Source organism: Schistocerca nitens, chromosome 2 (genome assembly GCF_023898315.1).
Source record: "Schistocerca nitens isolate TAMUIC-IGC-003100 chromosome 2, iqSchNite1.1, whole genome shotgun sequence".
In the NCBI taxonomy this organism is placed as follows: domain Eukaryota; kingdom Metazoa; phylum Arthropoda; class Insecta; order Orthoptera; family Acrididae; genus Schistocerca; species Schistocerca nitens.
The window spans coordinates 764,941,496-764,968,600 of NC_064615.1; the positions used below are offsets into that span (position 1 = coordinate 764,941,496).

At 43.6% G+C, this 27,105-nt stretch overlaps 1 protein-coding gene across 1 annotated transcript in view; it reads right to left on the bottom strand.

Annotated features, from left to right (window-relative positions):
- Positions 1-27,105, bottom strand: part of LOC126234614 (protein takeout-like) — a 95,054-nt gene that overhangs the window by 15,905 nt on the left and 52,044 nt on the right. Inside the window, exon 4 of the mRNA XM_049943341.1 lies at positions 4,997-5,130. Coding sequence (XP_049799298.1) covers positions 4,997-5,130 — 134 coding nt within the window. The remainder of the gene's footprint in view (positions 1-4,996; positions 5,131-27,105) is intronic.

Below are 27,105 nucleotides of genomic sequence, written 5' to 3' on the forward strand. Positions count from 1 at the left end.
CGAAGGACACTGATTATTTGCAAGTCGCCCCTTGCTAGCGACACACTTTTATGAATACGCAAAACTAAGCAATGGGAGTTTAACTTATTGTAATGAACTCCATTAATACGATTTGTTTGAATTGTTGTCTAGCCATCCGAGAAGAGCGCTTCCTAGGCATCCTAAATTAGACGAGTGGGCGGAATACAAAACATACTAATTTTGATATAGTAAATTTCTAATCCTTGAGTTTAACCTGACTATGCTGCAAATATTCGGTGATTATTTCTTACGACGCTGTCATTTCCTTTTGGTTCTTAATCAGAATGTTTACGTTAGCTGTGTAGACTTGTACCACTGTAAGTGAACTACGAAAACTAAGATGCGGTAATTTGTATTTCAAGAGGAAAGGGCTTCCGACGCAATGGCACACAAAGTGGCAGACAAAGAGCACCCCTGTTTGAACCGTCTGTGCAGGTGGACTGAGCTTTCACGGGTGAGGTTAATTGTAATTCTGCTTTTGGTGTCCTGGAAGCAGTTCTCGATGTTGCTCATTAGAGCTCTCAACAGCTTTCTAGGAGACACGTTTAGGCCTCTTCTTTGTCGCGATTTTTCGCGATTTGTCAGCCCGGTCCCCGAGTTCCTGAGTAGTAGTATTGGTTTCTGACCTGCCTGTTGTAGAAACTGCCTCATATTTTTGCCATGCCCGTCATCTTCAACAAAACTTAGTCTTGGTGTCAATATTAATTCTAACTGCTACAGCTTCGATTCTGTGAGATAATTACGTCTGGTATTACAGGAATGTAAGCACCTCTCCCCGTATTTGACGAATTTGGCCCCTGACTTGATAATTTGTGCTCCCTTGTCCGATTATTTATCTGATGGATTACCTTTCCTTAATGGTGGTCTGCAGGTGCAACTGAAGGTGCTGATTCTGAGTCAATTTCATAGTTGCCCAACGCTACTGTTGCATGTTGTCTGAGTCTGTAACCCGCAGCCAGTTTCTTATCTTCCTTGCCTTCAATATGCTTCAAGTCTCCACATAGTCAGAACACAATGTATCGTCCTTCTTACAACAAAACCATGAGTGCGTGAAAATGCTGATTTTGACTAATATCTGTCGGCGAGTTTCATTTTTCCAGTTCTTTGTTACGGCAAAACCTCTAATGAGTTGTCTTGGTAGTGCAGGTAAAATTATTATTTAGCGTATGGCCAATACAGACATATCATGAAATTAAATTACATATACAAATGTACATATTGACACACAAGAAACTAAAGGTTCGTCTTTACAACTGAATATCCAGTCCTTCAATCCAGTGCACTGCATCTGGAGTTGCTAGCAGGAAGTCCTCTTTAGTGCCGTGATAGGCTCGAATCCTGCATTCACTGACAATGTGGTGAACAGTCTGGTATGGAGTCCCGCAGTCAGAGGCTAGATCAGGCAGCTTCTTCCACTTAGAGAGAGCATACCTGCATCGGCCATGGCCGGTACGGATTCGGTTGAGAGTAGTCCAGGTCTTGCGTGGTAGGTCGAATCCACTTGGAAGTTTAGCACCTGAGAAGATGTTATGCAGGTGTACATCTGTCACTGCTTCCCACCGACCTTTCCATTCTTCAAGAGGTTTGAAATCCTTAGCAACCATGTCAGCAGCATCGCAAAGAGTTGGATGGCGTGATTTCAGTCTCTTGCGATATAAAAGTGGCAGATCGCTATGCACGGGTAGGTTAGAATTCCTGGATATCTTGTGGAATTCTCTCATAAAGGCAGTAGATCTGCGTAGATCAGGAGGCATTATACCGGTTACGAGTGGAAGCCAATAAACTGGAGTAGATCTGATTGCGCGAGATACTATGCGCATTGTCGTATTCAGCTGGGTATCAACAAGCCTTGTATGATGACTGTTCGTCAAAACAGGTGCACAATACTCAGCACTTGAGTACACCAAGCCCAGAGCTGAAGATCGCAGGGTGGTTGCTGAAGATCCCCAGGTAGTTCCGCATAGCTTATGGAGGATGTTGTTTCGAGTCCTCAGCTTTTGACCTAAGTTAAGAAGATAAAAATTCAACGTCTATTACTGCGAAAGTGTAAAATGAGCGTGCTTTTTAAAGCCACAATATTGGATAAGCCACGCTCTGAGCTCTCACTGCTTCCTGCGAACATGAGAACGTGCTGTATAAAATTTTTAGGTACCCTTCAAATTATCAATGTGCGATTATAATCAGATATTTCGTCATAATTTACATCACTTTGCCCGTAAAAATGTGCCTGATAAATTGCAGCTTTTCATAAAGAACTCAGTTCCTTACACCAGAACCTTTGCTTGTCAAAAATGTACGTATTTCAGCAGAACAGCTAGGAATAATACTACACATCATCTACTGCTCTTTCCCATAGAGCAGTAGGTAGCTCTTAATGGTATCAGTGGAAGATGGACGCTTCGGTTAATAGAAGAACTCTACGTTTATGTTAGTGTGTAGCTCTGTACAAGAAACTTCCAAACTTAGAATCGATCGATTTATCATGCATTTTTTTAAAAAAGATCATGTGGAAAGGGAGTGTGTGACTACCAGTTTCACAACTGAGAAGACAAGTACGTTTTTACCACCGTAAAGGATGGGCACAAATGATTCGGAGTAGCAGGTGGAATCCGCAAACTTCCGTCGACCGCACTCTGTTGTACAACGATTTTCTAAACTTACAAATAATGAGACAGAATCCCCGAAACTGTAACGCACAATGTTTGTTACACTATCAAAGAAATACATCTCCTTAAGTGTTTTACTAGGCCCAATTTGAAGGTGCTTTTAGTAAAGTAACCTTAAAGAGGAAGAGACGACCTGAAGAAAATAAGTATTCTCCCAAGGCACGCACGAGAAATCATCTGACGGAAGCAGGAAAATTAAGGGCCAAATCATTTGTTCCGTTTTATTGTTCACTCTTTGAATCGCAGTCCTTTTTTCTCCTGAAGCAATAACGTTGGTATTGGCATCTGATAAGTGTGACGTTCTAAACATTGAAGCCGCTCGTTGTGGCCGAGCGGTCTAGGCGCTTCAGTCTGGAACCGCGCGACCGCTACGGTCGCAGGTTCGAATCCTGCTTCGGGCATGGATGTGTGTGATGTCCTTAGGTTAGTTAGGTTTAAGTAGGTCTAAGTTCTAGGGGACTGATGACCTCAGATGTTAAGTCCCATAGTGCTCAGAGCCATTTGAACCATTTTTGAAACATTAAACCACATGTATCGCAAATCTAGAGTAATACACATTCATTTTCGTAGTATAGAGGTGCAGTGTGCTCTGTCACGGAGAACTATATTTCCGTATTAAAACACACACGTCTCGCATTATGAACGACAAACATTAATACTGAGGTGACAAAAGTCATGGGTACCTCCTAATATCTAGTCTGACCTCCTTTCGCCCCGCGTAGAATGAACTCAACAAGTCCTTGGAAATACCCTGCAGAAATATTGAGCCATGCTGTTTCTATAGCCGTCCGTAATTGCGAAAGTGTTGCCGGTGCAGGATCTTGTGCGTTAAATGACATCTCCTTTATGTCACAATGTTCGATGGGATTGATGTCGGATGATCTGGGTGGCCAAATCATTCGCTCTAACTGTCCAAAATGTTCTTCAAACCAATCGCGAACAATTGTGGCCCACTGACATACCGCATTATTACCCACAAAAATTCCATCGATACATGGGAACATGACGGCAATGAATGATTGCAAATGGTGTTCATTTAGCTGAAAATAAACGAAGACCCAGTCTATTCCATGTATACACAGCCCCTAACATCATGGAGCCACCACCAGCTTGCACAGTGCCTTGTAGACAACTTGGGTCGCTGGCTTCGTGGCATCTGTGCCACACTCATACCCTACCACCGGCTCTTACCAACAGAAACCGTGACTCATGGACCAGCACAGGTTTTCCAGCTATCTAGGGTTCAGCCGATGTGGTCACGGGCCCCTGGGCGATGTCATGTTGTTAGCAAAGAAAGTCGCGTCGGTCGTCTGCTGTCATACCTCATTAATGCCAAATTTCGTCGCAAAAATAGCTCTAAGCACTATGGGACTTAACACCTCAGGTCATCATTCTCCTAGACTTAGATCAAAGTAAACCAAACTAACCTAAGCGCATCACACACATCCATGCCCGGCGTAGGATTCGAACCTGCGACCGTAGCAGCCGCGTGGTTCCGGACTGAGGTGCCTAGAACCGCACGGGCACCGCGGCCGGCAAATTTCGTCGCATTGTCGTATCGGATCCGTTTGTTGTACGTCTCACATTGATTTTTGCTGTTATTTCCCGCAGTGTTGCTTGTCTGTTAGCACTGACAACTCGAAGCAAATGCCGCTGCTCTCGGTCGTTATTTGAAGGCCGTGGGCCATTGCGTTATCCATGCTGAAAGGTGACGCCTGAAATTCCATATTCTTGGCATACTCTGGACACTGTGCATCACATAACAACGAATTCCCTAAGGATTTCCGAAATGGAATGTTCGATGCATCTAGCTGTAACTACTTTTCCGCATAATAAGTCTATTAATTCCCGTCGTGCGGCAATATTTCCGTCCGAAACCCTTTCATATGAATCACCTGAATGCAAATGATAGCTACGCGGCCGGCAGGGGTGGCCGAGCGGTTCTAGGAGCTACAGTCTGGAACCGCGTGACCGCTACGGTCGCAGGTTCGAATCCTGCCTCGGGCATGGATGTGTGTGATGTGCTTAGGTTAGTTAGGTTTAAGTAGTTCTAAGTTATAGGGTACTGATGACCTTAGAAGTTAAGTCCCACAGTGCTCAGAGACATTTGAACCATTTGATAGCTACGCCAATGCACGGCCGTTTACACCTGGTATACACGATACTACGCCATCTGAATACGTGCATATCGCTGTCCCATGACATCTCAGTGTGTATCCTCTAATGCACAAGCTTGCAGTATTTCCCTGCGCAGTATCTGTGTACCTTATATGTACGCTTACTCGACCGGAACTGCCAGCGCCACTCACCGAGTTTCATTGTGCCTGTGCCCGAACCATCCAGTGGCAGCACCAGCACCTTACCAGACACGTTGTAATTGAAGCGCATGTCCAGCACAGGGAAAAACAGGTCCACCTCCAAGCGTCTCTCGTTGAAAAGCACTCTGTAACACAAGATGTAGTGGTAATCCGAGCATATGATAATATCCTATTTCAAAACTTGTTAAATACGTAGGTCTGTGCTTCTCATAACTTCTCACATCATTAATACACAACTACATTGCTCAGTATATGCTATAAACTACTGCAAACGTTGATCTATAAAAAATATACAGGGTGTTCATTTTAACTGAAGGCATTGAAATATCTCGAAAACTACACATCGGATCAAATACTTTATAATTCCAATTTGTTTGCCTCAGAGGGGGTCATGCAGCTCGGCCAGCCACCCCACCTCGTTCGTCGGTGACGGGAGATAACTTTGAAATTTTCAGTGGGAACCCCCTTTTTTACTGCATATTACGTTTCTACGACAAAATTGACATATGTTTTGTTTGAATCGTTTTCTTCTTTTCGCCACATATCGTAATCGTAGCAATAAAAATGGGTACATAATCGTGATTCACGACTTTCAACACAATGGCCCTTGAAGATCCAATGACACGTGGGACCCCACCTCCATGCAGCGAGGGTAGGACTGGCCACTGTTTCGAAATTTGTAATTGGAAACCCCATTAGCGATGTTGTATTCCTCCGGTATTTCGAACAGGGGACTGCTCGACGTGCCACCGTGGTCGTGTAGCGAGCAACGATGCATCATAACAGGCAGTACACTGCGATCGGACCTCACGTATCGTACAGTCATAGAACAGATGGCGATTCTAAATATTACAGCACTTGCACAGTGTTTTCTGGCTGTACGCCTACCTGTCATTTGGAGAACAGACGTGCAATTGGATGATGAATGTTGCAACCACAGAAGAAAGAAGTGAAATAATCCTGATTTACGGATAATGTAGGAGAAATGTTGAGATTGCTGTTGCCTTCTATGCCGAGCGTTATTCAGAGAAAGATTGCTCTCGTTTGTTGTTTTAAACGGTTGTGAACGCCTTTATGTCTGATGGCAACGTACAGACCGGCAAAAGGAAGCGAAGGAATCGTGTTGCAGGAGAAACTAACGAAATAGTTTACTAGTGGCAGTGCACCACAACTCATAGATAAGCGGCAACAGTTACCCCGCGATTCCGGTTTGGCCATGGGTACATTGTCACAATACTGAATCGTCGTATGTATTATTCATACCACGTGTCATTGCATCAAGAACTTCATGGAGCCGGTTTCCATAACCGGGTAATGTTAACAAATGCAAACAACCTTCATGTTCTTTGCCGAGATACTATTTTCCGATGAGTCTGCGTTCACAAACCGTGGTAGCGTTAACCCTCATAATATGCAGTACTGGAATGTAGACAATCCCAACTAGTTACGGCAAGTTGACCATCAACGACCTTGGTCAGTTAACTTATGGTGTGGCATCATGGGAAACAAACCCATTGGACTGTGTTTTATCGACGACACGTTGAATGGAGGCAGATATTGAACGTTTTTGGAGCAGGAGCTGCTGATACTACTGCAGCATTTTCTCTGGACGCTCTACGATGTATGTGATTTCAGCATGACGGTTGCCCATCGCATTACGCAACTGAAGCACTGGAGCCCTCTATGTCGCCGGATTTGACGTCGCCGGATGTCTTTCTGGGGGTATTCAAAAGACAAAGTGTAGCAGCAAGTGCAAACAGACCGTGAGGACATGGTCGACCGCATCAGAAGCGCCTGTGCTGACATTCCCGCAGATATGCTTCCGTCCTGTGTACGGTCATCTATTGAAATACTACATCTGAACGCTTAGCCTCATTGGAAAAGTAGAGTAGCCTTCGCCTCGAACCGCTGCCTCAGTGACGGGTTGAGTAGTTCCCTGTTCCATACGTTGGAGGAATACAACGTTACAAATGGGGTTTCGAATTAGAATGGTTCAAATGGCTCTGAGCACTATGGGACTTAACTTCCGAGGTCATCAGTCCCCTAGAACTTAGAACTACTTACACCTAACTAACCTAAGGACATCACATACATCCATGCCCGAGGCAGGATTCGAACCTACAACCGTATCGGTCGCGCGGTTCCAGACTGTAGCGTCTAGAACCGCTCAGCCACTCTGGCCGGCTCGAATTAGAAGTTATGAGACATTGGCCTGTCCTACGCTCTCAGCATGGAGGTGGGGGCCCATTTTCCATTGGATATTCGAGGGCCATTGAGCAGCACGGCGTAAACTACGATTGTGTACTCATTTCTAGTCCTCCAATTACAGCACCATGTATGGCGAAACGAAGAAAACGTTTCACACAAAGCGAATGTAGATTTTGCCGTAGAATCCTAATCTGCAATAAAAAACGGATGTTCCCATCGAAAATTTCAAAGTTGCACCCCGACAACCTTGCACGGGGTGGGGATCGAGTGCAGTATCATTTGATGTTCCTTCTCCGATACCAACAAATTGGAATTATACTTTCTTTGTATTTTCCGAGATACTTCAATGTCTGCCGTTAAAATGTATACGCCGTATAAGATCATTGACAGTTCAGCATCAGTGCAGCTGGCTGCATTCATATCAGACCGATGTCGTTGTTGCCAGATCTTAGCTCTAACTCTTGCAATGGGCTTCCAACGGCGTCAGTAAATTGCTGCGTTACTAAATGGTCAGATGGATACTGCTTAAGCTGCAATGTTCCATAGGCTGTGCTAAGTTCACAAATATTCACTAAAAGCTTAAAATTCGCTCGCTCAGAGTTAGTGCAGGGGAATTTTAAAATAATTCGTATAAGATAAATAATGGGCAACTCAAAAGGTCAGTATTGGCTCCTGTTTTGTTCATCATACAGACACGCGACATGTTGGCAACCACATCTGGAATGTGTTGCTATACATATGGTATTACTTTAGCAACATAAAGTAAATTTTTCGAAGAAGGAGAAAACTCATCTCAGTATGTAGACAGGCTAAAAATATATTATAAACACTGAAGACTATATCCCAACCCAAGTAAAACATATGCTTGTGTATTCCACTTACATAACAACCTCTTCGGCATAAAATTTAAATCGATTTTTGCGGAACAGCGTTAAATCACGGCCTACGTCATAATTATCGAGGTGTAAATTTTGATTTAAGAAAAATTTCGAAACAACTGCAAAAAAATTACAAGATCAACATTATCAGAGAGCTGAATGGTACAATATGGGGAATGGAAGCACACATTTAGCAAGGTGTGACATTTCTCTATATTTATAAAATAATCATTAGTTATTTTTTAATTTTTTGACGCAATCATGGGCTTCTCAGATTACTGGTTTTGATTCTCAAGCCAAAAGATCTGAAAGTCGAAAGAAAATATTATACACAGATATACGAGCAACAAAATAAAATGATAGAAAAGCTAAATAAAAAGTGTAAGATTATTACAGTGGTGCTTTATAACCAACCCAGCGATTTCAGTACCTAAATTCTTGGAACGAGATGTACATTATCTATGATGAGTTACATGTGGCATTAGATAGTACTCTCGTGTAGAAACTTTGAGGAATAAAGTAATTTCCTGACAATGTGTCACTGCCAAGGAAGATAGCTAGATGAAACTTCGAGCTTCTACCATACGTTGAAAGGGCAGCTACAGTATTGTGCAGATAGTAACTCTCATCATTTCATCATCATCATCATTTTTGACAGTGAGAAGACTGGACTGCGTAAAAATTGGACTATGTAAAAAATTGGGCACTTGTATGACGCTGGTGACCGTGCAGTTGAGCGCCCCACAAACCAAATATCATCATCATCATCATCATCATCATCATCACCACTAAGCTGGTAAGGAGTTCTTGTGGTAGGGCGTTCCAATTCCTCCACCAGCGCGGTTGACACCTGCTGGATTATCGTTGGTCCAAGCGCTTTTATATGCCACCTCAACGCATCCCACAAGTGCTTAATGGTATTTAAGTCGGAAGAACGGGTAGCCCAGTCCATTCACCGAATATCCTCTCGTTCCAAGGCTTCCACCACCTTTGCTCTTCGAAGTGTCCATGCATTGTCATGCATAAAAAAGAAACTTCCTGGCAAATTAAAATTGTGTGCCCGACCGAGACTCGAACTCGGGAACTTTGCCTTTCGCGGGCAAGTGCTCTACCATCTGAGCTACCGAAGAACGACTCACGCCCGGTACTCACAGCTTTACTTCTGCCAGTATCTCGTCTCCTACCTTCCAAACTTTACAGAAGCTCTCCTGCGAACCTTGCAGAACTAGCACTCCTGAAAGAAAGGATATTGCGGAGACATGGCTTAGGCTGTGGCTAAGCCATGTCTAACTTTACAGAAGCTCTCCTGCGAAACTTGCAGAACTAGCACTCCTGAAAGAAAGGATATTGCGGAGACATGGCTTAGGCTGTGGCTAAGCCATGTCTAACTTTACAGAAGCTCTCCTGCGAAACTTGCAGAACTAGCACTCCTGAAAGAAAGGATATTTGCGGAGACATGGCTTAGGCTGTGGCTAAGCCATGTCTCCGCAATATCCTTTCTTTCAGGAGTGCTAGTTCTGGAAGTTTCGCAGGAGAGCTTCTGTAAAGTTTGGAAGGTAGGAGACGAGACACTGGCAGAGGTAAAGCTGTGAGTACCGGGCGTGAGTCGTGCTTCGGTGGCTCAGATGGTAGAGCACTTGCCCGCGAAAGGCAAAGGTCTCGAGTTCGAGTCTCGGTCGGGCACACAGTTTTAACCTGCCAGGAAGTTTCATATCAGCGCACACTCCGCTGCAGAGTGAAAATCTCATTCTGGAAACATCCCCCACGCTGTGGCTAAGCCATGTCTCCGCAATATCCTTTCTTTCAGGAGTGCTAGTTCTGCAAGGTTCGCAGGAGAGCTTCTGTAAAGTTTGGAAGGTAGGAGACGAGATACTGGCAGAAGTAAAGCTGTGAGTACCGGGCGTGAGTCGTGCTTCGGTAGCTCAGATGGTAGAGCACTTGCCCGCGAAAGGCAAAGGTCTCGAGTTTGAGTCTCGGTCGGGCACACAGTTTTAACCTGCCAAGAAGTTTCATATCAGCGCACACTCCGCTGCAGAGTGAAAATCTCATTCTGGCATAAAAAAGAAGTCAGGGTTGAATTCAGCCCTGAAAAGCCGCACATGTGGAAGGAATACAGTGTTCAATTCTTGAGGAATCAGTACGCTCTTCTGACATATTGCCTGCCCACACCATAACACTGGGTCCACCATGACGATCATGTTGGACAATGTTCCTGGGTGCATTACGCGTTCCCACATCTTGTCATACGAGGGTGCGTCCAGAATCACTACTCGGGCTGAACCTCCTCTCATCCGATCCCATTCCTCGTTAGCCCTCAGCTCTTGGCGTCGTAGCAAACGGCGCCACCGTTGCGCGAGTGTCAACGGAACACACAGTACTCGTCGTCGGGCAAAGCAGTCGCTGTACCACAGTGGAGAGCGAGACTGCGTACTTTCCAGTCCTGTTATATGTGGTTGCAATTTCTCCCACTGTTTAATTTGGTCTTTTCTCGCCTCAGTGTAGCGGTCATCTGCTGATGTATTCGCCCGCGATTGACCACCTCCTCTCCTTCGGGCAGCAGTACGTGTGGTTTTGAGCACTCCCCCTCCACGCGAAATGACGCTGTGAACAATACCAGACTCGTAAGTTAAACTCGTCTCACTTCGTCCTTCTTCCAATTTCCAAATAATTCTTCTACATCTACATTTACATAGATATTTCCCAATCCACGGAACGGTGCGTGGCGGAGGGTACCCTGTACCACTGCTAGTCATGTCCTTTCCTGTTATACTCTCAAATAGAGCGAGGGAAAACGACTGTCTGTGTGCCTCCTATGAACCCTAATTTCTCGTGTTTTACCTTCGTGGCCCTTATGCACAGTGTATGTTGGTGGCAAGAAAATTGTTCGGAGGTCAACTTTCTTTCTTTTTTTTTCGAATCCCGGTTCTCTAGATTTTCTCAATAGCTTTTCTCGAAAAGAACGTCGCCTTGCTTCCAGGGACTCCCATTGGACTTTCCGATGCATGTGAGTAACACTTAAGCATTGTTCGAACCTACCGGTAACACACCTAGCAGCCGGCGTCTAAATTGCTTCAATGTCCTCCTTCAGTCCGACCGGGCACGGATACCAAACATTCGAGCAGCACTCAAGAATACGTCTTCCCCTTTTGATGTCATCCATATGTTGCCTCTGGGTCATGTTCTAATGAAGAAAACTACAAAAGTGCACCCTAATTGATCGCTGATCAATTAGGGTGTTGTCTTTCTCCAGTTCCTTCACCATACAGCCGCATTTGACGCTATAGCCACGCTGACTCATGTCATGTGACGTCCAAGTTTCTGTGCTCGACTGGGAGACCACTGGCTACATTCTTCCGCACTTTCATTCATTTTCACCGAGTGGTTAATATGTCATGTTACTTTATCTATCGGGCCAGCCGCTGTGACCGAGCGGTTCTAGGAGATTCAGTCCGGAACCGCGCTGCTGCTACGGTCGCAGGTTCGAATCCTGCCGCGGGCATGGATGTGTGTGATGTCCTTAGGTTAGTTAGGTTTAAGTAGTTCTAAGTCTAGGGTACTGACGACCTCACATGTTAAGTTTTTTTTACTTTATCTATCGTATCCTTAAGTTTGGAAGAGTAGGATATTTCAAGCCGCTTATCATATCGTGTAGGGCACGCAGCGTTTGTCTGCTTTCTGAAACTGATTAAAACCCCAATCTAAAATTACTTTTAGAAGTTCTTTAGTGCATTATTTTTAAATCTTACTGGAATTCTTTAGGCTACAGACTCACTTAATACGATGTAGCTTTGTACGTTGTGTGACTTACAGATACCTACTGACTGCGTTCCAAACTTTTCTTAATATTGTTAGGATTGTGAGAGATCGCTCGCGAACGATTACGGCTAAAGTTCACGTGATTTTCGTGGTGTTTCTTTCATGTGACCACACACGTGAGACAGATGAAGGCTGCTGGCCAACCAGTTGCCACTTGTGCGCTTTTAATTTCTCCAGTACTTCACCCCTTGTCAGAATAGACAACAAACCAACACCGACATCAATTGTTCAGGTATACATGCCTACGTACAAGCAGAAGAGCAAGAGATGAAGGAAGTATATGAGGATATTGAACTGGTAATTCAGTACGTAAAGGAGGAAGACAAACTAACAGTCATGGGTGATTGGAATTTGGTTGTAGGGGAAGGAGTAGAAGACAGAGTTACGGTTGTAGGAATCAGAGTGGAGAAAGAAGAATTGAGTCCAGCAATAAATTTCAGCTGGAAATAGCGAATACTCTCTTCAATAATCACAAGATGAGGAGGTATATTTGAAAAAGGTCGGGAGGTACGGGAAGATTCCAGTCAGATTATATCATGGTCAGGCGGAGAATTCGAAATCAGATCTTGGATTGTTAGGCGAATCCAGGAGAGTTAGATTACAATTTAGTGACGAGAAAGAGTGGGCTGATGTTTAAAAGACAAGTCAGGAAGAATCACTGCCCAAAGAAGTGGGATATGGCAGTACCAAGGGACAAAGAAACTTTCTTGAGGGTCTCTGAGGCACTAGACACTGCGATAATGAATAACTCAATAGGCAGTTCAGTTGAAGAGGAATGGTCTTCTTTAAAAAAGGGAAATCACAGAAGTTGAAAAGAAAAACTTTGGTATAACAGAGGAAACTGCGAAGAAACCATGAGTAGCAGAAAAAATGCTTCAGTTGATCAACGAAAGAGTGATGTACAAAACAAATGTTCACAGAAGTTCAGAAATACAGAACTAGAAAAATACAAGACACTTAGGAATGAAATAAATAGGATCTGCAGGGAAGATAAGGGGAAATAAGTGCATAAGAAATGCGAAGAAATCGAAATGGGAAGGATTGTTGGAAAGACAAACTCCGCATACAGAAAAGTCAAAACGGCATTCGGTGAAATTAAAAGCAAGAATGGTAACATTAAGAGAGCTATTGGAATTTCACTGTTAAATGCAGAGGAGGGTCTTCTGCAAAAGGCTTCCAAGGATTTGTTGAGTCCATGCCACATTGAGTTGCGGCATTAAGCTGGGCGAAATGAGGTCTGACACGATATTAGGAGGTATCGCATGACTCTCGTCATCCCAGTGTATAGCGACGCTGACATTACATTAACTACCTACTACCACATCAGATTAGGTGAAGTTTTTTTGACATACATGAGTAATTGCGAACAGGTGTCGTAGTTTTGTTAGTTAAATGGTGATAATGATCAGTTACAAGAAACACTGTGTAGGAATTGCTATTTAGCAGACAACATTGTAACATTTACCATTTTGGAATTCTTGTTGTAATGGGAAAAGATACTGACCTCCTTGTACTCAAGACTGGTTTAGGGCAAGGCATCAAAAACTTACTGTTTTCTAAAACCGAGAAGAGGAAGTGCATAAAGCAAGTGGTTTTGCACTGCTTCCTACAAATTCTTCAGTTCACGTATTCTGTTCACTCACTCCGTCTGAGGATGTGATACAACATCCGCTATTTTCGGCAAAATGAAGTTCTGCAACGTTATTAACAATAACATCTGTGACATACAAGAAATCGGACGCTACCCTTGAAGAAATAAAAACAGTTGCAGAACGGTTTATTATCGCACTGTATAATGGAAGTGATAGCAGTTCCCATACGCTGGACGATTTGCATTACCAGTTATTTACCAAATTTGCCATAAAAAAACAAACTGAATCTTGCAAGGCGCCCCCCCCCCCCCCACAAAGATGCTGCGCGACATAATTCGAAACGGGGTTACCAGCAAGTCCAGAGTTGAATGAGAAACTTTGAACCTCCTAAGAAATTGGGCTGGACTCATTGTAATCAGGGTCTGAGGCCAGTTTTGATGAGTCAAAGTCCAGTACCTAGATCAGTTCTTAACGTTGCTTCATGTTCATGTAAGCTGAGCTGTGGTGGAGCGTGCACCTACAAAAAAGCAGGTTTGAATTGTTATCCAATCTGCAAAACCAGTAATGGAGTCAAATGTGAAAACTTGCCACAATTTTTATATGAAGAAAGTGAAGAAGAAATAAATTTATATAAATTATTGAGAAAACAGACGTCCAAACCAACGATCTGGAATCGGCTGACTCACTGCTGGAAGAACACGTCGAATCCACTCGATGTACTTATCCTGATTCTACTACTCAAGGCATTTCTGGGGACACAGAGGAACTGGGTGCATCGAAACGTAGGAAGTGACTGATACATCCACCTCAATTACAGCAGAAGTTGAAACACACTATCAGAAGCATTGCGCATCCAAGTGTTTTTTAACTGTAATAAAGCTACTTATCTTTCATTTGTATAGCTTGGCTTCTTTATACAAGCATAATTAGCTACCTACTTCATTTCACCTACTTCATCTAATACTAATAGTCCAATTTTCCGTCACTACCTATTTGATATATATAACACAATTAGTAAATGATGTAATTTCATAGACGCACTTAAATCATAGCTGAAATGTTCTGGAGCTGAACTTCAGCTACTGATGCACGAATCACAATACCGCACCTCGACAAGAAGCGAAAAAAAAAGAAATGTTTAGTTTTTGTCACTGAAAAATGCGTCTGAAATGCCCCACTGTGCAAGAAAAACGTCAAATCTTTATCCGGAGTTTGTCCACTTCAGGAGAGTTGTGTCAGTTTTGTTGTAGGCTACTTCATGATCCGTCACGGAAAGAACTGTGTCACTTCCTCATTGTCACTGGAAGGTGTGCATGGGTCATTCAAGAAGAGCGGCACATCCTCAGTTGTGAAACTCTTCAGTTCATATATATAAGGTAAGCTGAATGTCATTTTTAATATAACTCATTATTATTCTGTCTGTGTTCATGCAGGCTCTGTATCCTACATTACAATGTTTTTCAGACATGCAGGCACGTCTGAAGGAACAGACATTGTTCTGACGGTTACAGCTCTTGGAAATACTACGAAATTTCGTGTGTTTCGGTGTATGGTAACTCCTGCTATAATACTGATTATTGATCTAATTAATACTGAATCTCTTTTGTCGGCGAAAAGTATTCCTACATCATGTAAGCCCATTTACCATTTATGCTTCTGTTTTTCGTAAATTGTGTTCCTTAAATCGTACCTAATTAATGTAGCTTATTAAATTGTTTTAATTTTCATAAATTCAATTTTGCGTTTTGTATTTTTCTAATACAACAGTTTCAACTTAATTTTCATTTTCAATTTTAACTTAAGTTATAATTTTGCTTGATGCAGGTTCGAATGTCGCATTACAGCGAAGCGCGAAAGAAACTGGTATAGGCATGCGTATTCATGTAGAAAGATATGTAGACAGCAGAATATGGCGCTTCGGTCGGCAACGCCTATATAAGACAACATGTCTCTGGTGCAGTTGTTGGATCGGTTACTGCTACTATAATTGCAGGTTATCAAGATATACGTGAGTTTGAATATGGTGTTATTGTCGGCGGAAGAGCGATGGGACACAGCGTCTCCGAGGTACCGATGAAGTGGGGATATTCCCGTACGACCATTTCACGAGTGTACCGTCAATATCAGGAATCCAATAAAACATTCAATCTCCGACATCGATGCTGCCGGAAAAAGATCCTGTAAGAACGAGACCAAAGACGACTGAAAAGAATCTTTCAATTTGACAGAGGTGCAACAATTCCGCAAATTTCTGTAGATTTAAGTGCTGGACCATCATCAAGTGTCAGTGTGCGAACCATTCAACGAAACATCGTCGATATGGGCTTTCGGAGCCCCACTCGTGTACCCTTGATGACACGAACATTACGCCTCGTCTGGGCCTGACAACACCGAAAATGGACTGCTCATGACTGGAAACATGTTGCCTAGTTGGACGAGTCTCGTTTCAAATTGTATCCAGCAGATGGACGTGTACGGGTATGGAGACAACCTCATGAATCCATGGACCCTGCATGTCAGCAGGGGACTGTTGAAGATGGTGGGGGCCCTGTAATGGTTTGGGACGTGTGCAGTTTGAGTGATATGGGACCCCTAAAACGTCTAGATCCGACTCTCACATGTGACACGTACGTAGGCATCCTGTCTGATCACCTGTAACCATTTATGTCCCTTGCGCATTCCGATGGACTTGGGCAGTTCCAGGAGGACAAAGACCACCAAACGCCCCAGACATGAAGTTTATTGAGCATATCTGGGATGCTGTGCAACGTTATGTTCAGAAGAGATCTCCACCTCCTTGTGCTCTTACGGATTTGTGGACAGCTCTGTGGGATTCATGGTGTCAGTTCCGTTCAGCACTACTTCAGATAGTAGTCGAGTCCACGCCATGTCGTGTTGCGGGAATTCAGCGTCCTCTCGCGGGGACCCGTCACAATGTTAGGCAGTTTCCTTTGTGTGTGTGTGTGTGTGTATCTGTGTGTACGCGCGAGCGCGCGTTTGTGACGTACCACCCCTTTAATTTTGTGAACGGTTACACATATCGAAACACGGTTTTCGACAAATGTTAGAGCACGCCTAGGGGCACGTATGTTTTTGTTTGGTTAACGTTTAACGTAAAAAAAATTGAGAAATGAGAGAGCATCGTGCCCGGGAACGGCATTTGCGGTGCAAATACATACAAGCAGGCGTCTCGGACCAGGCTGCGTAGATGTACACCGTAAGGAAGGTCTGCTTTGCGACAGTAAAGCTTTATTTCCCCTTGAACCAACTTACCATCTAACTGCAGGTTCCCCTATGAATGTTTCGTAATGAAATAGTACATAACCTAGGATCTAGCGTATCACAAAGGGGCTTTGGAAAACTGTTTCACAATTATGTATACTTCTATGTGAACTGAAACAGAGAAATCAACTGTCCATTCTTCAAAAATAAGACGTCTTATGTGCTGCAATAAGCAACTTCTGTATTAGATATCTAAATGTAAGAAGAAAGATTTGACCATACTTTTCCTGTACGTGCTTCTTAGTGGTAAAACACATGCGATCGGCTTTTTAGAGGTAAAATACATGCGATCGGACAACTGTCTCTGCCAACACTGCTCTAAATTACATCCTATGGAATACATTAGTTGAACTAAACATTTTACTAAACGTACTTTGGTGACCACCTGTACCCCGCAAAATAAATTTTTCTTAGCGAAACCTCGTTTCATGATGAACGTAAGCGCGTAATGACAGTGTTACCATCTACGTGCAACACACACTGCCTACTTATTTGACATTGCAACGCCATTTCTACATCTACATCTACATCCATACTCCGCAAGCCAACTGACGGTGTATGGCGGAGGGTACTTTGTGTACCTCTACCGGTTACGCCTTCTATTCCAGTCTCGTATTGTTCGTGGAAAGAAAGATTGTCGGTATGCCTCTGTGTGGGCTCTAATCTCTCTGATTTTATCTTCATGGTCTCTTCGCGAGATATACGTAGGAGGGAGCAATATACTGCTTGACTCCTCGGTGAAGGTATGTTCTCGAAACTTCAACAAAAGCCCGTAACGAGCTACTGAGCGTCTTTCCTGCCAAATCTTCCACTGGAGTTTACCTATCATCTCCGTAACGCTTTCGCGATTACTAAATGATCCTGTAACGAAGCGCGCTGCTCTCCGTTGGATCTTCTCTATCTCTTCTATCAACTCTATCTGGTACGGATCCCACACTGGTGATCAATATTCAAGCAGTGGGCGAATAAGTGTACTATAACCTACTTCCTTTGTTTTCGGATTGCATTTCCTTAGGATTCTTCCAATGAATCTCAGTCTGGCATCTTCTTTACCAACAATCAACTTTATATGATTATTCCATTTTAAATCACTCGTAATGCCTACTCTCAGATAATTTATGGAATTAACTGCTTCCAGTTGCTGACCTGCTATACTGTAGCTAAATGATGAAGGATCTTTCTCTCTATGTATTCGCAGCACATTAGACTTGTCTACATTGAGATTCAATAGCCATTCCCTGAACCATGCGTCAATTCGTTGCAGATCCTCCTGCATTTCAGTACAGTTTTCCATTGTTACAACCTCTCAATATACCACAGCATCATCCGCAAGAAGCCTCAGTGAACTTCCGATGTTATCCACAAGGTCATTTACGTATATTGTGAATAGCAATGGTCCTACGACACTCCCCTGCAGCACACCTGAAATCACTCTTACTCCGGAAGACTTCTCTCCATTGAGAATGACATGCTGCGTTCTGTTATCTAGGAACTCTTCAATCCAATCACACAATTGGTCTGATAATCCATATGCACTTACTTTGTTCATTAAATGACTGTGGGGAACTGTATCGAACGCCTTGCGGAAGTCAAGAAACACGCCATCTACCTGGGAACCTGTGTCTATGGCCCTCTGCGTCTCGTGGACGAATTGCGCGAGATGGTTTCACACGATCGTCTTTTTCGAAACCCGTGCTACAGAGTAGATTTCTAGTCTCCATAAAAGTCATTATCCTCGAACATAATACGTGTCCCAAAATTCTACAACTGATCTACGATAGAGATATAGGTCTATAGTTCTGCACATCTTTTCGACCACCCTTCTTGAAAACGGGGTGACCTTTGGCCTTTTCCAATCCTTTGGAAAGTTACGCTCTTCTAGAGACCTGCGGTACACCGCTGCAAGAAAGGGGGCAAGTTCCTTCGCGTACTCTGTGTAAAATCGAACTGGTATCCCATCAGGTCCAGCGGCCTTTCCTCTTTTGAGCGATTTTAGTTGTTTCTCTATCCCTCTGTCTTCTATGTCGATATCTACCATTTTGTCATCTGTGCGACAGTCTAGAGAGGAAACTACAGTGCAGTCTTCCCCTGTGAAACAGCTTTGGAAAAAGCCATTTAGTATTTCGGCCTTTAGTCTGTCATCATCTGTTTCAGTACCATTTTGGTCACAGAGTGTCTGGAAATTTTGTTTTGATCCACCTACCGCTTTGACATAAGACCAGAATTCCTTAAGATTTTCTGCCAAGTCACTACACAGAACTTTACTTTCGAATTCATTGAACGCCTCTCGCATAGTCCTCCTCACACTACATTTCGCTTGGCGTAATTTTTGTTTGTCTGCAAGGCTTTGGCTATGTTTATGTTTGCTGTGAAGTTCCCTTTGCTTCCGCAGCAGTTTTCTAACTCGGTTGTTGTACCACGGTGGCTCTTTTCCATCTCTTACGATCTTGCTTGGCACATACTAATCTAATGCATATTGCACGATGGTTTTGAACTTTGTCCACTGATCCTCAACACTATCTGTACTTGAGACAAAACTTTTGTGTTGAGCCGTCAAGTACTCTGAAATCTGCATTTTGTCACTTTCGCTAAACAGAAAAATCTTCCTACCTTTTTTAATATTTCTATTTACAGCTGAAATCATCGATGCAGTAACCGCATTATGATCGCTGATTCCCTGTTCTGCATTAACTGTTTCAAATAGTTCGGGTCTGTTTGTCACCAGAAGGTCTAATATGTTATCGCCACTAGTCGGTTCTCTGTTTAATTGCTCAAGGTAGTTTTCAGATAATGCATTTAAAAAAAATTCACTGGAATCTTTGTCCATGCCACTCATTATAAACGTTTGAGTCTCCCAGTCTATATCCGGCAAATTAAAATCTCCACCCAGAACTATAACATGGTGGGAAATGTACTCGAAGTATTTTCCAAATTTTCCTTCAGGTGCTCTGCCACAACAGCTGCTGAGCCAGGGGCCTATAGAGATATCCAATTACCATGTTTGAGCCTGCTTTAACCGTGACCTTCACCCAAATTATTTCACACTTCGGATCTCCGTCAATTTCCTTCGATACTATTGTACTTTTTATCGCTATAAACACGCCTCACCCTTCAATGTCGAGCCTGTCTCTGCGGTATACATTCCAATATGAGTTTAGCATTTCATTGCTGTTTACATCTGGTTTCAGCCAACTTTCTGTCCCTAGTACTATGTGGGCGTTGTGACCGTTTATTAATGAGAGCAGTTCTGAGGTCTTTCTATAGACGCCCCTACAGTTTACTATTAGCACATTAATATTGTTATTTCCTGTTGCGTTTTGCCTACTCCCACCTTGCCGCGTCTCAGGAGGCGTCTTGTCGGGCCTAGGGAGGGAATTCTCTAACTTAAAAAACCCACATGTGCACTCCACACGTACTCCGCTACCCTTGTAGCCGCTTCCTGCGTGTAGTGCACGCCTGACCTATTCAGGGGGACCCTACATTTCTCCACCCGATAGCGGAGGTCGAGTCATTTGCAACCCAGATCTCCACAGAATCGTCTGAGCCTCTGGTTTAAGCTTTCCACTCGGCTCCAAACCAGAGGACCGCGATCGGTTAGCTCAGATTCCACCCCGCAAGCGAGGCTTTCCGCCTTCACCAACTCCACCAGCCGCCTGTATGAACTGAGGATGACCTCTGAACCCAGAAGGCAGGAGTCATTGGTGCCGACATGAGCAACAATTTGCAGTCGGGTGCACCTAGTGCTCTCTATCGCCGCCGGCAGGGCCTCCTCCACATCTCGGATGAGACCCCCCGGCAAGCAGACAGAATGAACACTGGCCTTCTTCCCCGACCTTTCCGCTATCTCCCTAAGGGGCTCCATCACCGGCCTAACGTTGGAGCTCCCAATCACTAATAAACCCCTCCCTCCGTGTGCCTGTTCGGACCTTGCTGAAGGAGCAGCCACATGTCCATTCACAGGCAGAACGGCCAGCCTCCACATTAACCCTCCGCCTCGTGCGCCGCGAACGCCGCTGAACCCGCCACTCCCCTTGGGGAGAGGGTGGCCCAACAGCGCGCGGTAAGCGAGAAGATGTCTCGGAACTTTCCTGACGTTGAACAGGACGAAATTCTATTGTTATGTCCTGCGAGGTCCAGCAATTTGACTCAGTTTCTTTCTTTGGGTAACACTCAACGATTCTGTCCATGACGTAGCCTCACGAAGCCTGATGATATGTGTCGTCGAATCGCCAGTGCGTGTTCTGACATATCATCTGTTGTAATTCCATCTCTTCGTCGTTCTGTCGAAAGGCGATTGCAAATGTTCCTTTCAGTCCATGGTCAACAGTTTGAATACAAGTTTAAATAAAGGATAAGTTATTTTTTTAAGACAAAATTTATGTTACGTGATTTTGGGTGATTACCAAATAATTGTTAGTGAATTGTTTATTTCATTTACCTGTGTATGAACAGCTGAACGTGTTGATGGCCCCGGTCAGCCGTCTTCAGGCTGCGTATCATCAGACTTCGTTGAGTGTTACCCAAAGAAAGAAACTGAGTCAAATTGCTGGACCTCGCAGGACATAACAATAGAATTTCGTCCTGTTCAACGTCCAGGAAAGTTCTCATTCAGTATTTTTGTTGCAACAAGATACGAGTAAGCTGAACAACCGTAGCGTTGCAGCCACATATACCGTTGAATATTCAGTGGTACTTTTTCTAGAAGAGTTGGCGAATGTTCGTCAGAAAGAGTGCCTACGAATGTCCATATAGAACGCCTGATATGAAGCAAGGACCTAGAATGTAATTTTCTGTGATGCCCCACCGTACGTTTACGCTCCACTGCCGTTGATGTTGCACCTAACGAAGCCAGTGTGGATTTTCTGTTGCCCAGTGCTGTATGCTATGTAAATCTACATTAGTGTGTTAGAAAACGTTGCTCCATCGGTAAAGAATACACGTTGGGAAAATATAAGGAGGTCCCTCAGTTGCCGAAGGGCAAACCGACAAAATTCTTTGCGACGTTCGAAATCACAGTCGTCGAATACCTGATGTAGAAACAGATGGTAGGGACGGCAATATTGTCCATGAAGAATGCAAATGACACTCTTCTTGCTGCTTCCATATTACTTGGTAATATGTCTTGTACCACTGTGCAGATTCATTAGCGACGTAGCCAGAACAACTTCTTCTCTACTCTGTCAGTTGCAGTTTTCTTTCGTGTCCCCTTTTTGACGTTCAGGCAGCCTGCCAGCACTAGCGTCGTAATAATTCGTGCAATTGCATGGCGCGTCGACATTGGGGAACCGGATAGTTAGCCACATACCTCTGTACTGATTTACGGCACTTCTTTTATAGTGACCACATAAAAGAGATATATCCAACTTCTCCTCGTTGCTGTACCTGCCTGTAAGAAACGAATTTTGAAGCAGAAATGTGCGGCCTGCAGTGCAGGCAAGTAAACAGGCAAATGAGTTGACGTTCTGACACAGAGAAGCACGAGAGCTTTGCTTGGTGGTATTTGCATCGCTAGTGGCGATTCCGGTCACTCCACTCTCAAATTCTAGAACATTTTTCAAATATTTTACGACAAGTTTCAACTAAAATATTAACAAACGCTATATCACTGTAAATGTCTTCTCACAATCTATGGAATGCAGTTTTAAAGAGCATACGGTTCCATCAAAAAATCTCTGTTGATACCAGCGCCAGAAACATTGACGAAACCAAAAATACGTGCAGCTCGACGCTCTAACATTTGCCGAAAACCATGTTTCGATGTGTGTAACCGTTCACAAAATAAGAGGGGTTTTACGTCTTACCTGACTCAACGAAGAAGTGGCGAAAGTATTATATCAGCTTTTAGGAAATCAAGCAAAATGCCACAGCTCAAAGAACTATTTAATAATTAGCTAATAACACCACATAGTCCCCGGGAGTAGACAACATTCCATTACAACTACTGACAGCCTTGGGAGAGCCAGTCCTGACAAAACTCTACCATCTGGTGAGCAACATGTATGAAACAGGCGAAATAGCCTCAGACTTCAAGAAGAATATAATAATTCCAATCCCAAAGTAAGCAGGTGTTGACAGATGTGAAAATTAACGAACTATCAGTTTAATAAGTCACAGCTGCAAAATACTAACGCGAATTATTTACAGACGAATGGAAAAGCTGGTAGAAGCCGACATCGGGGAAGATCAGTTTGGATTCCGCAGAAATGTTGGAACACCTGAGGCAATACTGACCCTACGACTTATCTTAGAAGAAAGATTAAGGAAAGGCAAACCTACGTTTCTAGCATTTGTAGATTTAGAGAAAGCTTTTGACAATGTTTCAAATTTTGCAGGTGGCAGGGGTAAAATACAGGGAGCGAAAGGCTATTTACAATTTGTACAGAAACCAGTTGGCAGATATAAGAGTCGAGGGACATGAAAGGGAAGCAGTGGTTGGGAAGGGAGTGAGACAGGGTTGTACCCTCTCCCCGATGCCAATCAATCTGTATATTGAGCAAGCAGTAAAGGAAACGAAAGAAAAGTCCGGAGTAGGTATTAAAATCCATGGAGAAGAAATAAAAAAATTAAGATTCGCTGAAGACATTGTAATTCTGTCAGAGACAGCAAAGGACTTGGAAGAGCAGTTGAACGGAATGGACTGTGTCTTGAAAGGAGGACATAAGATGAACATCAACAAAAGCAAAACGAGGATAATGGAATGTAGTCGAATTAAGTCGGATGATGCTGAGGGAACTAGATTAGGAAATGAGACACTTAAAGTAGTAAAGGAGTTTTGCTATTTGGGGAGCAAAATAACTGATGATGGCCGAAGTAGAGAGGATATAAAATGTCGAATGACAATGGCAAGGAAAGCGTTTCTGAAGAAGAGAAATCTGTTATCATCGAGTATTGATTTAAGTGTCAGGAAATCGTTTCTGAAAATATTTGTATGGAGTGTAGCCATGTATGGAAGTGAAACATGGACGATAAATAGTTTGGACAAGAAGAGAATAGAAGCTTTCGAAATGTGGTGCTACAGAAGAATGCTGAAGATTAGATGGATAGATCACATAATTAATGAGGAGGTACTGAACAGAATTGGGGAGAAGAGGGGTTTGTGGCACAACTTGACTAAAAGAAGGGATCGGTTGGTAGGACATGTTCTGAGGTATCAAGGAGGGCACCGTGGAGGGTAAAAATCGTAGAGGGAGACCAAGAGATGACTACACTAAGCAGATTCAGAAGGATGTAGGCTGCAGTAGGTACTGGGAGAAGAAGAAGCTTGCACAGGATAGAGTAGCATGGAGAGCTGCATCAAACCAGTCTCAGGACTGAAGACCACAACAATAACAACAACACCTCATATTCGATGAGTAGAAAACTAAATGTCCATATTACTGTTATACAGACTATAAAGTAATTTACTGCCAAATTACTACTTAATAGCCGCCCGCCAGTGGCCGAGCGGTTCTAGGCGCTTCAGTCTGGAACCGCGCGACCGCTACGGTCGCAGGTGCGAATCCTGCCTTGGGCGTGGATGTGTGTGATGTCCTTAGGTTAGTTAGGTTTAGGTAGTTCTAAGTTCTAGGGGTCTGATGACCTGAGATGTTAAGTCCCATAGTGCTCAGAGCCATTCGAACCATTTGAACTACTTATATTTAAAGGACGCTCATATCATTTCAAACCAAGTTTAAAGAATTCCTAACGTAAATTTTTCTCAAATGTTTTACTTGGAAATATATAGATGCGGATTTCTGCGATGTATAGATGCCCAAGTTTAAAGAATTCTTTAAGTCAATTTTTCTCAAATATTTTATTTGGAAATATATAGATACATAGATGCGGATTTCTGCGATGTATAGATGCCCAGGAATTACATAATTCCAGACAGAGTAATTGAATACCGCATGGTGAGATGTTCAGATCTAATGTATAATGTAAAATCTGATATACTTCTTATATATAAACAGAAAATGAAATAAATATTCCCAAAAACTAGAAATTTGGCTGATTTTTGACGAACTGTAGAGCCCTTGGTATTCCATAAGTTGTAGCAATCCAATTTTTAAAGGAAACAGACATCAAAGCTCCAGGAGCACAAGAGACTGCCTTTTTTGGGAAAAACAGGAACTGAGTTCGAAATTTTCAAAGTTTTTAGACTACATAAATATTCAAAATATCCACGGGTGTACTGCCGGTCTACAGTGTCCAACGGGCACAATATTTCGGCGATCATACATGTCGCCATCATCAGGTGAACTGACGGACTGAGCTCCTGTGAACGTGCCGGCACGGAGATCCGTACACTATGGCTGCTCAGGTGGAACTGGGTTCGGTCGCGGCGGCGGCGGATTTAAATACCCTCCGCCCGCGGCGCGCTCACTCCGCCGTCCGCGCCCCGCGCCACGGTCGCGCGGTGGAACAGATTGCGACGGCGTCTGAGATGACGTCGGTGTGATGGCTCCGTCCGCCGTGGTCGTCACAACTATACATTTGCTCGATTTACTCTTGATTAACCCAATCGCTGGTTCCCAAGCCTTGCTAAGATTATAGCCACAGTCACGATTTATGAGGTCGTCATTGGTGCGAATTTCGATGGCCTCTCTAACAACGCTGTCCCAGTATCTCGACGTCTGTACCAGAATCCTCGTGCGTTCATACTCCATAGCGTGATTTTCCGACAAACAATGTTCAGCGACCGCCGACTTGCTCGGATACATCAGTCGAGTGTGCCTCTGGTGTTCACGGCATCGATCCTCGACGGTACGCATCGTCTGACCAATATACGACTTGCCACATTGACACGGAATCTGGTACACGCCGGCCTTCCTCAAACCGAGGTCATCTTTGGCGCTCCCCACCAGTGCACGAGTTTTATTTGGAGGACAAAACACCGTTCCGACCCGGAATTTGGGTTTTCAATTACTCCAACCATATGCATGAGTTAAAAGAATAAAATCTTCCGCTCCAGGTTTTGCGAAATATACCTGCTATTCGACTGGACTACAGATTCGAACCACAGCTCAGCAGGGTAGGCAGCCGACAGCAGAAGAGTCAGCCGGTCGGAAGGCACTGGGACTCGGCATAGGTGGTGGCTTGCAGATAAAGAAGACCCTGTCAGATCGCTGACTCGTTTTAACACACTGACTGGCGTGGAGCTCATTTCGTGACTAATGTCTGGTTATTCTGAATAACTGGATGTCTAAATTTGGTGCTATGTACAGTATGGACATCAATAAGCTCGGTAAACTGCATAGAGGAAAACTGTGCAGCAAGTAATTCACTAACTCTCATCGTACGAAGTCGGGTTCATATCCTGATTCAGCCACTCAGATGCAGACTTTCTGTTGTTTTGCTAAACAGCTTGCGGCAGTTGGTGAGGTGGCTATATAAGAAAAGGCTCCGGCCGTATGCTTGTCACACATATCGATACTGGTAATTTCAATGTGGTATCACTTTATGTATAAGATGTATATACAGATCTTTCGAACACGGTCGCAGTAATTTCTAGGTGTCTCCTAGATTTATTGCCGTTTAATTTTCAAAATTATTTAGCTGTGTTGTCAGTTCGAATAATACGTACAGTTTAATTAGAACTCAATTTTGATTTTAAATACGAGGGCTGTCCAAAAAGTAAGTTACGATCGGTCGCGAAATGGAAACGACTATGAAAATCCGATAAAGCTTTGCAAAGATGTGTTGGGCAGTGTCTCTAGTATGACTCTAGGTAGAATTATGTCGCTCTTTTCATTCCTGAGCTCTTAGTGAACGCGTAAAGATGTTATAGAAAATAGTGTCTCCCGCCAAGTACGAGGGCCTGGTGAGAATTTTCCCCTGAAGCTATGCAACCAACATTACATAACTGTCGTGCGGTTTCTTCTTCAAGACAATTCTCAGCCTCATTCTGCAGGGGCAATGAAGATGTTCCTGCATCGTTTCAATTGGAAATGTTTGATTACCCACAATACAGCCCGTAATTGTCTCCCACTGAGTTTCATCTCTGCTCAAACGAACCACTGGCTATGAAGACAACATTTTGGCACAGACAACGAGCTTTAGGCCAGCGTAGAGAATTGGCGGAAAGCACTGGCTGCTGCCTTCTATGATGAGGGTATTGGAAAGTTGGTACAACGCTACGACGATTGTCTGAGTCAGAACGACTACTACGTAGAGAAGTAGCTGAAATGTGTAGCTAACTGTAGCAAATGAAACATTTCTGATTTTCACTGTGATTTTCATTTCGCGATCAATCGTAACTTACTTTCTGGACAGCGCTCGTACTTAGTAAGAGTGTTTCCGATTAAAGGTAATGTTCCAGGTTAAGATCAGGAAATTTCAAAATAAC